This window comes from Apis cerana, linkage group LG15 (assembly GCF_029169275.1).
Source record: "Apis cerana isolate GH-2021 linkage group LG15, AcerK_1.0, whole genome shotgun sequence".
Taxonomy (NCBI): Eukaryota; Metazoa; Arthropoda; class Insecta; order Hymenoptera; family Apidae; genus Apis; species Apis cerana.
In genome coordinates this window covers 7,644,877-7,659,799 of record NC_083866.1, presented here as the reverse complement: position 1 = coordinate 7,659,799, position 14,923 = coordinate 7,644,877, and the positions used below count along the sequence as shown (strand labels likewise).

The 14,923-nt window shown below is 33.2% G+C and overlaps 3 protein-coding genes across 40 annotated transcripts in view; 2 read left to right on the top strand and 1 right to left on the bottom strand.

Moving 5' to 3' along the window:
• The window catches only part of LOC108001007 (glutamate-gated chloride channel), a 79,085-nt gene that overhangs the window by 9,752 nt on the left and 54,410 nt on the right, over positions 1-14,923 (bottom strand). For 8 of the 38 annotated variants that reach the window (XM_062085932.1, XM_062085938.1, XM_062085944.1 and 5 more), the window contains 3 exons: positions 13,586-13,636; positions 9,094-9,210; positions 3,571-8,878 (listed from right to left, as the gene is read on the bottom strand). The exons of 2 other annotated variants lie outside the window; for them this stretch is intronic. In XM_062085932.1, the coding sequence (XP_061941916.1) occupies positions 8,747-8,878; positions 9,094-9,210; positions 13,586-13,636 (300 nt within the window). In that variant the 3' untranslated portion in view covers positions 3,571-8,746. Of the gene's footprint in view, positions 1-3,570; positions 8,879-9,093; positions 9,232-13,167; positions 13,637-14,923 lie in introns of those variants that run through there. 28 more of the 38 variants (XM_062085942.1, XM_062085950.1, XM_062085934.1 and 25 more) reach the window with 6 other exon arrangements.
• On the top strand, positions 36-886 carry LOC108000509 (uncharacterized). The gene is made up of 2 exons (XM_017060886.2): positions 36-388; positions 507-886. Exons 1-2 carry the CDS (start codon positions 148-150, stop codon positions 848-850), a joined length of 585 nt encoding a protein of 194 aa, XP_016916375.1. The 5' UTR covers positions 36-147; the 3' UTR covers positions 851-886.
• On the top strand, positions 673-7,133 carry LOC108001203 (guanine nucleotide exchange factor MSS4 homolog). The gene is made up of 2 exons (XM_017062111.3): positions 673-1,339; positions 1,606-7,133. The coding sequence occupies exons 1-2, from the start codon at positions 1,214-1,216 to the stop codon at positions 1,837-1,839; spliced, it is 360 nt and encodes a 119-aa protein (XP_016917600.1). The 5' UTR covers positions 673-1,213; the 3' UTR covers positions 1,840-7,133.

The following is a 14,923-nucleotide window of genomic DNA, read 5'->3' as shown; positions in this document are numbered from 1 at the left end:
TTTATATCTATATTAACGAATTATATAATTCTAAAATTTCATTTGCGAATTATATTTTGAGTTATTAATAACTAATAGTCAATATATTCTTAATGAAAGCAGTGTTTTATTAGTCGATTTAAAGATATCTTATTATATATTAAAATCATGGTTAATGAAAATATTGACGAACAAATTTTAACGCTTTATAATGAACGAAAGTGGATAGATATCATTAACTTAAATTGTACTTTAATTAAGTTAGATAAAAGCAGATTATTTTGGGTTCTACCAACTATTAATGATTTACAATGGATAAAAAAAGTAATTGATGAAAATAATATAATTGGATTAATTAGCATAGGATGCGGTTGTGGTTTATTAGAATGGTTATTTGAGCAGTATTCTGGTAAGATATTCTCATAAAATATTTTTATAATATCTAGTCATTCATAAAAATCTAATTTTTATTGATTATTAATTAATTTTTTTAAATAAAAATTAAATCTTAAATTATTTTGTTTAAGGTTTAAACGTGATCGGTATAGAATTAGATCGCTCATGGTGGTGTAGTAAATATTCACCACCTTTATTTTTAAAAAATATTGTTTTTATTCGTGAAGATAATATTTTTCTTTCGCCGGATAAATATGCTCTTTTATTCTGTTATTTTAATGACGCATCCGCTTTTTATAATTATATGAAAGATTATAAAGGAAATCTTATCTTCGTTATTGGACCAAAAACAGGAGAATATCGGTGGACAAATCCAATGCCATTTGATAAAGCATTTAATAAGTATGGTTGGAAATTAATAGGTAAAAAAGAAATGGAACGAACAAATGATTTTATTACAGTTTACAGTAAATGATTATATTTTGTAAAAATAAAATTTTCAAAAAACATATCATTTGATTAGATTATTTATAAAAAAAACGAATTTTTTATTTTGTAATATTAATTAATATTTCGTAACAAGTTTCAAGATATATTTAAAATATTTTCGGAAAAGATTTATTTCTATTTACATTTTTTATTTTTATAAAATAAATAAATTTGACATATTGCTTTGAAGCTGTCTTCGATAAAAGAAATTTTATCGTTCGACTATCGAATATTTCTCGCTGCGATAACAGATTACAGTACATGTGGTATTTTTGTTTCAAGTGTCAACAGTTATTAATGTCAATAGTGTTTTATATTTATAAATGTCAAACATTTGAAATAGAAAGATATGTCCGCAAACAAGGATATTAATATATTAAAGGATCAAGATGAGAAAAACAAGTTAAAAGTTTATTGTACATTTTGTCCATCAAAAATGCTTAATGCTGGTGTAGCCCGGCTAGTTAATATTGAGGTAATTGTTTGTCAGTTTTAATATGAAAAATTAATATGAAATATATAAATTATATAAAAGTTATAATATTGATCAAAATTTCAATAAATGTTGCATAATTGCTGTATTTATATTTTATTAGAAACCTAACCTTAAAATTTGTATACTTGTTTTTTTCTATTTTTTAGTTCTAAGTTCCTTTTCTATTATTTTCTTATTAAATATAAAATATAATGGAGTGCAAAATATTTAATAGTTAAACTAAGCTATGTGATATAATATTTTAGTTTAATCTACCCTATATACATCGTAAGGGAGAGGGTGAAGCTGATCAACAAGAACTGATAACCGATTATTGGTTGGTGGAGGATATGTACACATTTGAAAATATTGGTGTTTCTCATACAGTAGACAATGTAAAATATTTAGCATGTGCTGATTGTGAAAGAGGTCCAGTGGGTTGGCATGATGTATCTACAAAGAAATCGTACATTGCGCTAAGTAGAGTTAAGCACGAATAATTAAATAAAGTTATTTTTTAATTTTATATAAAAAAATGGCCTATTTTTTTTATCTATTTATGCATTAAAAATATAAAAATAAGAAAAATCTCAAAAAATGTTTGAAGGAAATCATTTCTGAAAACTACTACTTTGCTATTTAAGTTGATAATTTAATACTTAATCACGTACGTTACAAACACAGCCGATAAATCAGATAATCAATCGTCGTTACGATATAATAATTAATAAATTACGCTTACGATTATATAGAAACAATTTATCAATGTACTTATTATGTGTGCATTTGCGATTTTATAATAATAATATATTGATGTTTATGTCATTGCGACCATTGAACTGTAAAATTATTTTCATCTGATTATTCTCATTATGCATATTAGCATAATTAGCATAATTATTTATGGGTAAGATATATATGTACATGCATCTGTATATGCAAGTAAATCAATATTTTACTTAAAAAATAATGTAATTAAAACAATTACGTTATTAAATTTTGCATTTTCGATAATATATTTAAGAACATGTAAATAGGAAGCGAACTTTTTCATTCATTTTTCATTGTACATTGTAAATTTTTTACGATGAAAAAAAAGATATATATATATATATATATATTAATTGTTTCATAATTTCTCATAAATTTTTTTTTTTCTTTTTTGATTTTTTCGCTTCATTGTGATAATTCATGATAATGAAGATAAAGTTTATTGCGTGTTTGTAAAGCCTAAATAGAATCGATTGTAATTATTTATTAAATATATCATGTCCTATCATTCTTTCATTTATGTGAAATATATAGCAAAAATAGTCGTGCATTCGTTTTGTAAATAAAGCTTGTTTTGCATTCGTCTACTTTTTTTCGTATTCTTCTGTCTTTATTATCGCGTACGAGTTTCTTTTTGAATTGAACGGGCATAAATACGTAATATTACGCAGGAATAATCGATTTATGGTAATTACAAATAACGATCGCAACGATGAACATCAATTGTGATATAATATATATAATAATACGCGATGACGTTGATGATATCGTTTATAACGGTAATATGATTAAATTTTCTGTTACAATAAATAAAATAAAACAATGACAAACATAACGATATATAAATATACATTCATAGAATAATTGAGCTTGTGATAAATAATAATAATGTGTCGATAAAGAATAACGGTGAAAAATATCGGGTCAACAATGCGATTATTAAATCTTATGCTACGAGAATTTTTTTCTTTTCGAAATTGCATTATACAATATAATACTCGAATATATCGATTTGTTAATCCTAATTAACACTCATTATACTCGTTTAATATCGGTTTCTTCGTCTCTTCTTCAATCTTGAATTACGTTCCTTTTTTTCCTCCATACACGTTTTACGTACGTGGATACTTTTTTCAAAAACTACGTATTCTAATATTCGCAAATCAATTGATCAAGCGATCACCGATATCGTGTACCGTTACGCAGAATTTGTATTATTTGCGATAGGTTTTTTTTTCTCTTCTTCTTTTTCTTTATGATAGATGCGATGAAAAAAGGTAGAAAAATAACAAGACTAGAATCGGATAGACTAGAGAATCGAACAAATACACACGTGGACGTTTATGTTATATAAAAGTCCGACGGTCGTCGCTGCTTAAAGTTAAATTAATCCTCAGAGTTATGACCACATTTACTAGATATTTCGGATATTTATTTTGACATAGACATTGACATCTATCCTATCCTATCCCCCCTCCCCAATAAAAAATCACCATCATTTTTGAATCGTCATTTTCCCATTATATCATTTTTTTTTTCCAAAATTGTTCATCATATTCAGTACCACGATAGTGTTCCACGATATTTCAATGGCACTCTGAATTACTTTATCTCTCGTTTTCTCTTCCCTTAGACGAGAAGGAATAATAAGCGTAATCAAATACATCGTTTTAAAACGAAACAAAAATGATGATTTCGAAAGACACGAGTTGAGTGAAATCACATATTGGTTACCACAAATTGGTAACGATAAAGACATTCAAATTTTATAGAAAAGAAAAGAATTATTTTCAGCGTTTTTTTTTTTTTTTTTTTTTTTTTTTATAAAATAGACATCAACGAAGTATCAGAGTTATAATAAACGTATTATAATTAACGTATAATTTTATAAACAGACAGAGATGATTTTTTTTTTCTTCATTATTATGAAAAATGTGCTAATTTGCTTAGTTTAAACTTCGTTAACGCGAGAAGCCATATATTTATATACGTATGTATGTATAACGAATCATTTCTCGATAACGATTAGCATAAAAAAGTTTCGATGCGAAACACAGAATGAAAATACTTTCTGCCTTGAATTATTTTAAGTCTTGGTATGTATAATATATAAACCTTCTTTTTGCTTTAACATCTTCCAATTATTCGTCTTAGAAAATAAGATCGATTAATATCTATCTCGATTAACAAGTTTTTCAAGTAAGATCAAATTATCATTTACGAGAGTACGAGGATTTAAATAGATTCGTCCAGTGTTTTTCAACCTTTTTCGATTTACAAACTCTCCTTTTGTAACGTTCAGATAAGTTAAGATCCTTCCTTTCCTACACAAGGTAAGGAAAGCGAAGAAAAATTATCAATCTGCTCCATGGATAAGCTCGAGAGCAAAAGGAAGAATGTAATTACATTGAAAATAAATAAGAGTTAATCGTGGATCCACGATCCGAAGAAGGTGAGAACCACTGTATTAGACAGACTTTTGACGCTTTAATGATGCATATTAAAAATCGAGCAGAATGAAAGCTGTTCTAAAACTCTTGAAAAGGATTGAAATTGTTTATCGGCAATTTTATATAGTTTTTATTGGTGTTTCTTTTTTTTAGAGAATTAACCTAAAAAAATTTGTCGACGACAACGACGACGAAGCTCAAAATGTTTTGCGATATTTGACTATGATATTCACCCTTCGTCTCACCGATTCCCCTGTAACAAGGTTTTTAATACTGTCTTAACCAGCATCGTCGACCGATGATATGCAGGATCGAACATGCGTGGATATAAATATATGCAATTTGAAAAAATAAATTCTCGCGGAAAAATAGACTCGACTTGAATTGCGAATCGTTCGTATTTAACGATATATTTATATATTTTAAAGAGATAATAGATAATCCGTTACGTATAGGAATGTCAAATGTCGATATATTGTACGTACGTATAATAAGAAATTAGAACTATTTATATACGATAATAGTAATAGTAATTTTAATATTAAATAAGAATACTCGACGAACACGATCCTCCTTTTCAATTATTATACACGTTTAGATTAGTTATTACAATTCAATAAGAAAACGTTGTTGTGAAACGAAGAGTGAATGTTAATTCTATGCATTCTCGAAAGAGGCATAGCGTAAGTGCGGCTAATTATAAAGATTTAGGATTACGTGTTTTTTGGTCCGTGATGTATTAAACATTAACGACATTAATTAATTTATTCATCAAACGCGTCCTATCATTTAAACTTGTTGCTTGTTGATTCATCGCGGATGACAATTGCGTATAAAATATAGCAATAGGTACTTAAAGTCAACGATCATCCCTTTTTCATCGTCACCAACCTCGGCAAACTTTTCCAACATTCTCTCTCTCTCTCTCTCTCTCTCTCTCTCTCTCTCTCTCTCTCTCTCTCTCTCTCTCTCTCTCCCCTTTTTTTCTTCTTTTATTGTTTCTCTATTGCTTATAGCTTTCAGGCTAAAAAAAAAATTCACCGAGTTTGGATAGAGCTATATACTTTCGCTCTTCGACAAAATATATATATATATATATATATATATATTTTAGACGAATCGAATCGTTCGACCAAGGCAAACTCCGCCTCCATGCAATTATATTCGTTGTGTCGATTACGCGTTTATTCGTCTTACTTTATTCGAATATCCTTTATATCGGCGCCATAATAACAAGAGAAGCTTATTTTTCGATTGTTGGCCGTGTACAGCATCCGTATGATTAACATCTACGATCCTAATTTATCGTTATTTATAATAAATATAGCGATGCGGTTTACAATTACATCGTTCGCACAGTGTTGTCGCTGTAAAATCACGTTTTTCTCATTTTTTTTCCTGAAAAACCAGTTGTTTATTCTTTTTTTTCCCTCCCTTTTTCCACTGTTAATCTTTAATCGTCAAATAACCGACGGTTGTCTCAAGGTTCTGTATTTGTGCGTGCGCACGTGTGTGTGTATGTGTATGTGTGTGTGTGTGTGTGTGTAATGTGAAAAATGAGAAAATTTGAAACAGGGTCAAGGTGAGATAATGCGTTCGATATAATTATACAGAATTGATTCTGATTATTCTAAACATGTGATACACGTTTCTTGCCGCGCGCACGCGTGTGTGTGTGTGTGTGTGTGTTCTGTGTGTTTCCCTCTTTTTTTTTCTCTCTTCAGTGCATAAGTTTTTCTATATTCAAGTTTGAGCCTGGTGAAATCGTAAGATTTCTTCCTTTATAATCCTTCGCTCGAAGAAAATTTTCTTCTTCAACGATTTGACTCGCGAATTTACCGCGAAACACGCGAACTCGATTCGATAAATTCCGTGAAAGCGCGACAAACGATGGAATATTTTTTTTTTTTTTCCTTTTTCCTTTTTCCCTCCTTCCTCTCGCGATTATTCGATATTGCTGAAGAATTGAAGTGGCACGTTCGATTCGAAGTCGGTTTTTATGTATATTTCCTCGCTCGATGTAATCTCACCAAAAGTTCGTAATAAGAATATACGTTTACAAATAGCGATAATTTTACAGTAATTACGGTAGTAGCAGTTATTTTAATAATAGTGGTAGTAATAGTTATTCTTTAATGATATAACAATAGTAATATTAATAGTTAATAATCGAGATGATGACGATGGTGATGACGATGATAACGACGATGACAATAATAATAATAATAATAATAATAACAATAATAATAATAATAATATTAATAATAATAATAATAATAATAATGATAATAATAATAACAATAACAATAACAATAACAGTAATCGATACAGAAAAATGTAGCCAGAATTCATTAATTAAACGTTAATATCTGGAATCACGTTCTATATTTTTTTCCTTTCTTTCTCTACTTTTATTCTACTTTTATCATTTCGTTTCATCGTTGATTTTGATTCGACCAATTTGATTATTATATTTTATTCGTCTGAATATCCGAATTTCATCATCTGAAATGAGAGGAAATAAAAAAAAAAAAAAAAAAGAAAAAGAAAAAGAAAAAAAAAAAGAAGAAAAATATCGAGGGATATCAATATCAATTTTATATCCTTTGTACAATGGATCGACTCGAATTTTCTATACATCTTTTGCAACTAACTTTGCTTTTTTTTCTTTTCTTTTCTTTCCTTTCCTTTCCTTTTTTTTTTTTTTTCTCTCAAGTCGAACCGTTTTTTTTTTTTCTCTCACTTTTCGTGAATTACGCATTACATCGTAGAATATAAATCGTAAAAGCTATTTACGCGAAAGCTACCCTGAATGATTGAAAAAAGATACATATCGTACGTATGTATTTGTACGTACACGGATATGCACGCGTTATCTACTGTGAAAAGCTTCGATGAAACGACGATTGATTAACCATATTTATGTACGTATGTGTGTATATGTGTATGCGTATGCGTATGTTTGTGTGTTGTACAGCGTGATTTGTGTATGTGTGTGTGTGTGTGTGTGTTCGTGTTTTTTGTACAACGGAATTGTATTTACGCTTTACAGCCCTGCTCCCTTAATTGAAAGCGAACGTCTTTTTTTTTTTTCCTCCTTTTTAAAGGTCTACGAATATAGAGACTAACTTGCAATCACGGTTGATTTTTGCCACGGTATCGTAATCGATAAAGTACAGAAAAAAGGTCGATATTTAAGTAAAAGGCGAATCACGAGTTAGCGATTTCATGGACGACACTTACATCGACCTTACCTATTTATATAGTGAGATTACAAGTATAATAACATTCCTTAAGTTAATAAGTAAATTTGATTTCTTTTTTTTTTTTTTTCTTTTTTTTTCTTTTCTTTTCTTTTCTTTTCAGCTAGTTTTCAAAAGCATCCTCGAATTAGTGACGTCATTATCCGATAAGTAGAAGAAAATATCGTAAAAATCACGTTCTTCGTTCTCTCTCTCTCTTTCTCTCTCTCTCTATCTCTCCCTCTCTATCTCTCCCTCTCATTCACGCTCAACATATGCGCGCACATGCATGCACATCCGTTCTCTCTCTCTCTCTCTCTCTCTCTCTTGCTCTCTATCACTATCGTCTGTATGCCTTTTGTCGATTATTATTCGTCGGACTTAAGCTTTTTTTTTTTTTTTCGATAAAGAGAGTGCTTTTAAGAAGAATTATCACATGTGAGAAAAAGATGAGGAAGAGGCGAGTGTCTCCATCAATTCGAGTGTTTCTCTGCTCTTCGTTTTCTTTTTGTTTTTTTTTCTCCTCTTCCTTCCAAAGAAAAGACGAGCTAATACACGATCCTTCGCTCTTTTAAGCCGATCTTTTACGTGTTCTATCGGTGTATACTTTTTTATTTTTTTTCCCACGAAACGTCACCTAGCACGATATCAACTTAAATATCGATTTTTCGAAACACTTTCTTCCCTTTTTTCCCCCCTTTTCTTTCCTTTCTTTTCTCTCTCTCCCGACAATGTTTCAGATTCGTACTTTTTTTTTTTTCTTTTTCTTCGAGCGGAGACAAGAACACTTTTGCAACCACTTCTCCAACTTGCTTGCCCCGCTCTCTCCTCCCCCGTTAATTAACTCGAAATTGTATCGAAATAAAGTCGCCGTCACGTGAGAAAGGGAAACACGTGTCTCGATGATGAACGGTTGGATCCCCGTTTGCCTCCTCGGTGTCGGTCTACGAAGTGCCTTTGTAGTGGATGAAGAAAAAGGTGAGGAACATGAAGTAGGCGACCGGGAAGGTGATTCTTGCTATCACGTCGATCGTCTTCGCCACTCTTATAGGATGCGGCGGTTCCTTTTTTCTCAGCTGAAATCCAACGATCGAAAGGCGGGGGGAGGAAAAATGAGAAAAAAAATATCGGATCAGAGTCGCATCGAGAGCCGCTCCCCCCCATCTATCATCTACTTCATCTTGATCTTGATTTACAATTAAAATTATTCCAAAGTAGAAAAAAAAAAAATTGCAAATTCGAAAAATGAATTCGACTCTGAGGAAGATCGGGCAATTTTAATTCGACCTACCTCGGCTGTGCATCCATTGGTTGTTGTGTGCGTGCAAGGGTTGGGCCCACAATTGGTGCAGGTTACGATCTCGTTCGGCCCTGTCGTGGCTCCGGTCGGTGGACCGCCCTCTCGCTTCTTTTTACCCTGCGACAGGGTCTCCGTAGAAGAAACTTATATTCTTACTTATATCTTTTCGATGTTAAACAACGATCCATCCTTCGACCAATCATTATTATACTCTACGCCTCTCTCCGTTCTTTTTTCTTTTCTTTTTCTTTTCCTTTCGACATTTGCCCTTCCCCTTTTCAAAGTTCTCGTTTCAAAGTGGAGAAGAAAAAAAAAAAGAAAGAAGAAGAGAAGGGGCTTGACCCCCACCCCTCCCTAAAAAGGTTGGAAACGTAAAAGAATTTGTAAGTAAAGTTACTGTAAAATGCTCGAATAACGTTTATTATTCGATCGATCGAAGCTTCTTATTTCCAATTATTATCAATTGGAATCGAAGCAACTTTAAAAAATTCGATTAAATTTTGCCCATCACTGAGAGAGAATCGTGTATAACCGCCTTAAGGGAAATTTCAAACGATCGGCGAAGAAACGCTTGTTCCACCGATCGATCTCGGGAGGGGAGGGGGTGAGAGAAGCGCGAGTAAAGTATAGAAATAAGTTAAGCGTGATGATGAAGCCACTTCCGTTTAAACGGGCGTTTAAAAAGAAAGCTTGCATTTGGAGGCGTGTGAAACGATTTTTCGAACGATTTCGACACGTATCTTCTCCTCTCTTCTACCAAATTTCGCTTATTTTCTTCCCGCAAGCAAAATACCGATACCTCGCAAGTGCGTGTTAATCTTCTGAAAAGCATCTTCTTCTCTCAGAGAGTTAAGTTAAGAAGTGAGTTCAGTGGGTAAGGTAGGTAGGTAGGTAAGTGAAGCGAGATAAATAATAATATCGTTGTCATACGTACATCCATGGACCATTCGAATCGATCGAAATTGAAATCGCTCGTATACAAATCCATCTCTTTGCCCAACTGTTCCACTATATTATATATGTATATATATATATGTGTGTGTGTGTATATACATATACATATATATATATATAAGCAAGCGAGGCACGGCGTCTATTGTCTTGATCGAAAAGCGAATCGTTGTTTCTCTTAAATCGGTTACATCTTGTATACGTATATATGTATATATATATATATGGATCAATACTTTCGTGCCTCTGCGTATAATATTAACTTACGAGTTACATGCCGTATAACATCTACGTAATTACATTGTCGCACATCGGACTCGAATGTATTATTGTTTTAACCTTCCTCTTATCTCTTTTCCCCTCCTCTCCCTCCTTCGAGATAAAACGTCCCTCCCTCGAAAGGGGAACCAATATTTCCAACGTTTTATTTTTTGAAATGAAAATTTCTAATATATATATATATATATATATATATACAAAGGGAGTGATTTAAAAAAAGAAAACTGACGAGGGGAGAGACGAAGCAAGAGACGTCTCGATTCCGATGTGAACGACAACTCTCTCTTGTGACAACTGTACAATGTCTAGAGAAGAAAAAAAAAAAATATCGTTTCGAAGATGATATCATTCCCTCGAACGATAAGAATTTCCCTTCGCGATTCTCGCGCGGTTTAATGCACATTTTTTTTCTTCTCCTCTTTTTCCATTAAACTGAGCGAAATGGAGGACGAGAGAGAGAACGAATTTCTGTTCGCCGGGACAGTTGCGTTTGAGAAAGTTATTTTTAACGTCAAGCTTATGCTACAATGTTCAAGCTTCAATTACGGGTCAAGTTCAATGGCGAAAAAAAAAAGCGATTGTCGACGTCACAATCATATTATATTATCGTTTCATATATATATATGTATATATTATTAATAATATATATATATCTATAGGAAATGTACGTGTATACAGCTGGATTATGCGGATCGGATCGCATGATGTGTGAGAGAATTGGAAAGGAGAATTAAAAGAAAGGAGAGAGAGAAAGAAAGATAGATAGACATCTCGCGCGTCGTTAAAAACGGTTTTGAAAAAGAAAAAAAAAAAGGAAGAAAGAAAGAAATCGTTCCTTTTTTCTTTCGGATTGCGAATCCTTCGATGAATGAACTTTTATAAATATATTTTACATCGATCCAAGGGAGGAAAGAGAAAGAGAAAAGAGAGAGAGAGAGAGAAAGAGAGAAAAAAGAAGAAAGAAACGAAGCCTCCAAGTCCATCGTCGTCTTTGTTTCGATCGAGTTCGAGATAAAAAGTAAATTCTTGTATTCTGGTATAAATTTGTTTGTTGAATGGCGAATAATTTTTTCTTGAAATCACGCGATCGATACGAAAAAAGAAAAAAAGAAAAAATCTAGAATCTTCGAACGAAAAGAAACGAATAAAACTATATATTTTATATATACATAAAACTTATCTGCCCAAAAATCCAATTGTTCAACTCGAGCAAAGAAAAGTTTGATTTGACATCGTCTAAAAAAAAACCGAATCGTTTCTCTTCGATCTCCGTGAATATCTCGATTAATTTCGAGTAATCGCCGGTTCTCGAACAATTCTTACTTTTACCCTTCGAAATTCCACCCTTCGCGTGGGAGCGCGACGATATATCGATACGTATATATATATATATATATTATATATATATATATATATATATATATATATATTATTAGAGAGAGGTAATAACGAAAAAAACTTTCGTCTCACAAAACAACGCGTTGGAGGATGACAAAGCGTTTGATTATTTGCCACGGTGGAAGGGATCGCACGGCGGTGGATATAGAGTGAAGTTAGTCGTTTTAAATACCGTTGCAAATATCGACGCGCGGGCGACCGCTAGATTCACGCGATTTCGGTAAAACGGAATCGGATAAGGTATATCGAATAATAAAGTTTCGTCAAGGCAACATGTATTATTATAGGGATGTTTATCGTGCGCGTGCAAGTTTTATATATATATTTATATACATACATATTTTGCATGCATCACATGCGTTCAACATGCGTAATACGTACAACGTAGAGGTTAAGGTTCGTCCCAGTTCATCGATTCAAAATGCGGATTCATGCATAACACTCGTGCTCGTTTGGATTTACAAGAAGAAGAAGAAGAAGAAAAGGAAAGTTATATTTTTATTGTTCCTATTACTCGAAAGAAAATTTGTAAAAATTTTTATATCGATTATCGATTCTTGTCGAATCCAAAGCGAGACGAGGGACAACTATAAGAAGCAATCGTCTATCAATGCAGATTTTTTTTGTTAGTAAAAGTAAAGCTATTCTTTGGTTCTACCTTTCGTCAAACAGATTGCTCGCCAAATTCATCATCGCCTCTTCCGTTCATCGCCGTAATAATCGGCGGATAATTTATTTGTGAATCTTGCGGCATTCTGTAAAGCTTCCATGCAATTGTTGCATCTTTTTATGCAATAACACACATATATATATATTTAATTAAGTGCACCCAGTGTATGGAAACAACGGCTATGTTTTTCTTTTTTTTTTTTTTATCAAGGCTAGGAACGAGAGAATGATAGAAAGAGCGAGAGAGGAGATAAAGAAAAAATTTCCTGTACGTGTTTACATGTGTATGTGTATGTTCTTTTGTACGATAGTAGGAGAGGAAGGAAGGAATAAGAGTCGAAGAATAGATGGAAAAGTTGGAATAGGAAAAAATAGAAGCGAGAAGTGGAAGTCGAGAGAAAGAGAGAGAGAGAGAGAGAGAGAGAGTTGTTCCTCGACATTTTATCCATCTATCCGTAATTAAATATATTAAAAAAAAAGAAATACGCTCGAGAATCGCGAGTATTCTTTGCGTGTCGCGATTCTCGAGAATCTTGTGGTTTAATATCCTTTGAAAAAGATAATTTATAATTTAAATGGAATAAAATTCGAGTTATCGCGTGGAAGCAAACAACTCTGCGCCTTTTCCGCGACTTTTACCAGCGCATCGAAGGGGAGAAAGGGGAAAGGGGGGGAATATTCTCGAGATGAGCAGAAAAGAAACTGAGCTGCGTGTACGTTAGCCTAGTGTGTTAGAGAAAGTTAGAATATGTATGTGTGTGTACGTACATGTGGGTCTGTGTGATTCGTCAGGACGCGGTTAAGACCTTGCACGTGCACACCGCTTCACTTTTCTTTTCTTTTCCTTTCTTTTCGTTTCGTTCTTTTGTTCCCGGCGAATCGGCAAAAGTCCCGAAAAAAAAAAACGAAAGGACGAGAGACAGAGAAAAGGAGAAAAAGAAAGGTTGCATTGTCCGCGTGGACGGGACGTTCCTTTCGAGGATTATTATTATTATTATTATTATTAATTAACGATTAATCCATGAATTATTTTCGAAACGCGAGATTGCGTGGAATCGAGTCGAATCGAGGGGGGAGAGAGAGAGAGAGAGAGAGAGAGAGAGAGAGAGAGAGAGAGATTTGATGGAGAGAAAAAAAAAATACGCGCGAAGTCGTGACCGCGCCCTAATGCTATGGGGGGTCTTACCAAGGGGCTGGCCAATATTATCCCTATCCTGCTGAGCACCGCTGGGAGCCGCTGCAACATCACAGACACCAAACAAAGAGACTTACTCACCAACGTTTCCACCAACCAAATTCTTACTAATCGTGTGTGTGTAACAACGTGTTTTGTTCTTTCCCTTATCATCGCTTTTCTCTTTTTTTCTTTCTTTCTTTCTTTCTTTCTTTATATTCTTTTACTCCTATTTTCTTGTTTTCTCTTGTTTTTTTCTCGGAGGACGGGGAGGACGTGGTTTGATATTTTTTTCTCGGTTTCATTCGCCTGCTTTTTTCCCCTGCTTTTCTTTTTTTCTCTATTACCTATTTACTTTCTCTATTGGCGCAACGAAACGACCACGAAACGAGGATGCGCGACATTTTTTTTGTTACGCGAGGGCACGTGGATTTATCTCTGCGAGATCTTTTCACTTTCGTCTTTCTCGCGGAATTATTTAACATCGATTAGGATTGATCCGATAGACGCTTCTTGTCCGATCTTCTGTTTACGATCTCTTAAAATTCAAGCGAGCGATTTGGTCAATTTAATCATTATTCATGATTTTAATGGAAGAGCCTTAAATAAAAAAGTGAGGTCGTTAGGCATTAGTACGTGCGTTACGAGAATGAAAATCCGATTTTCGTTGGATCGAATCGAAATGGACGAGAAATTACTTCATTCGTTCAAAATTTTTATCAATTACGCACCGTCAATCACGCATCGAGTAGATATTGACGTTTAAAAAATTGAAGGGATGATTCTTTATATCGTTATGCAATGAACCATTGCAGTCGAAAATCACATGAAACTTGAACTTTTCCTGTAAAAAAGAAAAAGTGAAACGAAACTAAAAAAATTTTATCACGCTCAGGTGATAAAGAAAACCGCGCTCTTGAAATCGCTTTTCGTTTTATCCCGATATCTCATTCGGTTACCGAGATATAAGAACCGAAGTCTTTATGCTGTTCGAACGTAGCGCGGAAATAATGAATGAACTCGCAACCCAGTGACCTATATATTTTTCCTGAAACCGCGTATTGCGTTTTTTCAGAAATCTTGTCTAGGGTTTGGGCTAGATCGAAGTACGAGCGCGAGATCTGAGTAAACGACAAGAAGAGTAGACGATATCAAAAATTACCGTTTCCTTTACACGACGATATCTGGGAAACCGGAAGTCTTATCGGGATGAATCAAGAAGCGTTTTAAAGAGGAAGATTCTGCGCTTCTAACGATCTCTCATTCGTTGACCGGAAGTTACTATATTTGGAGTTATAGCGATTCGAATTTTTCTTGACTTTAATAGCGTTACATCGTGTTTAGAATAGA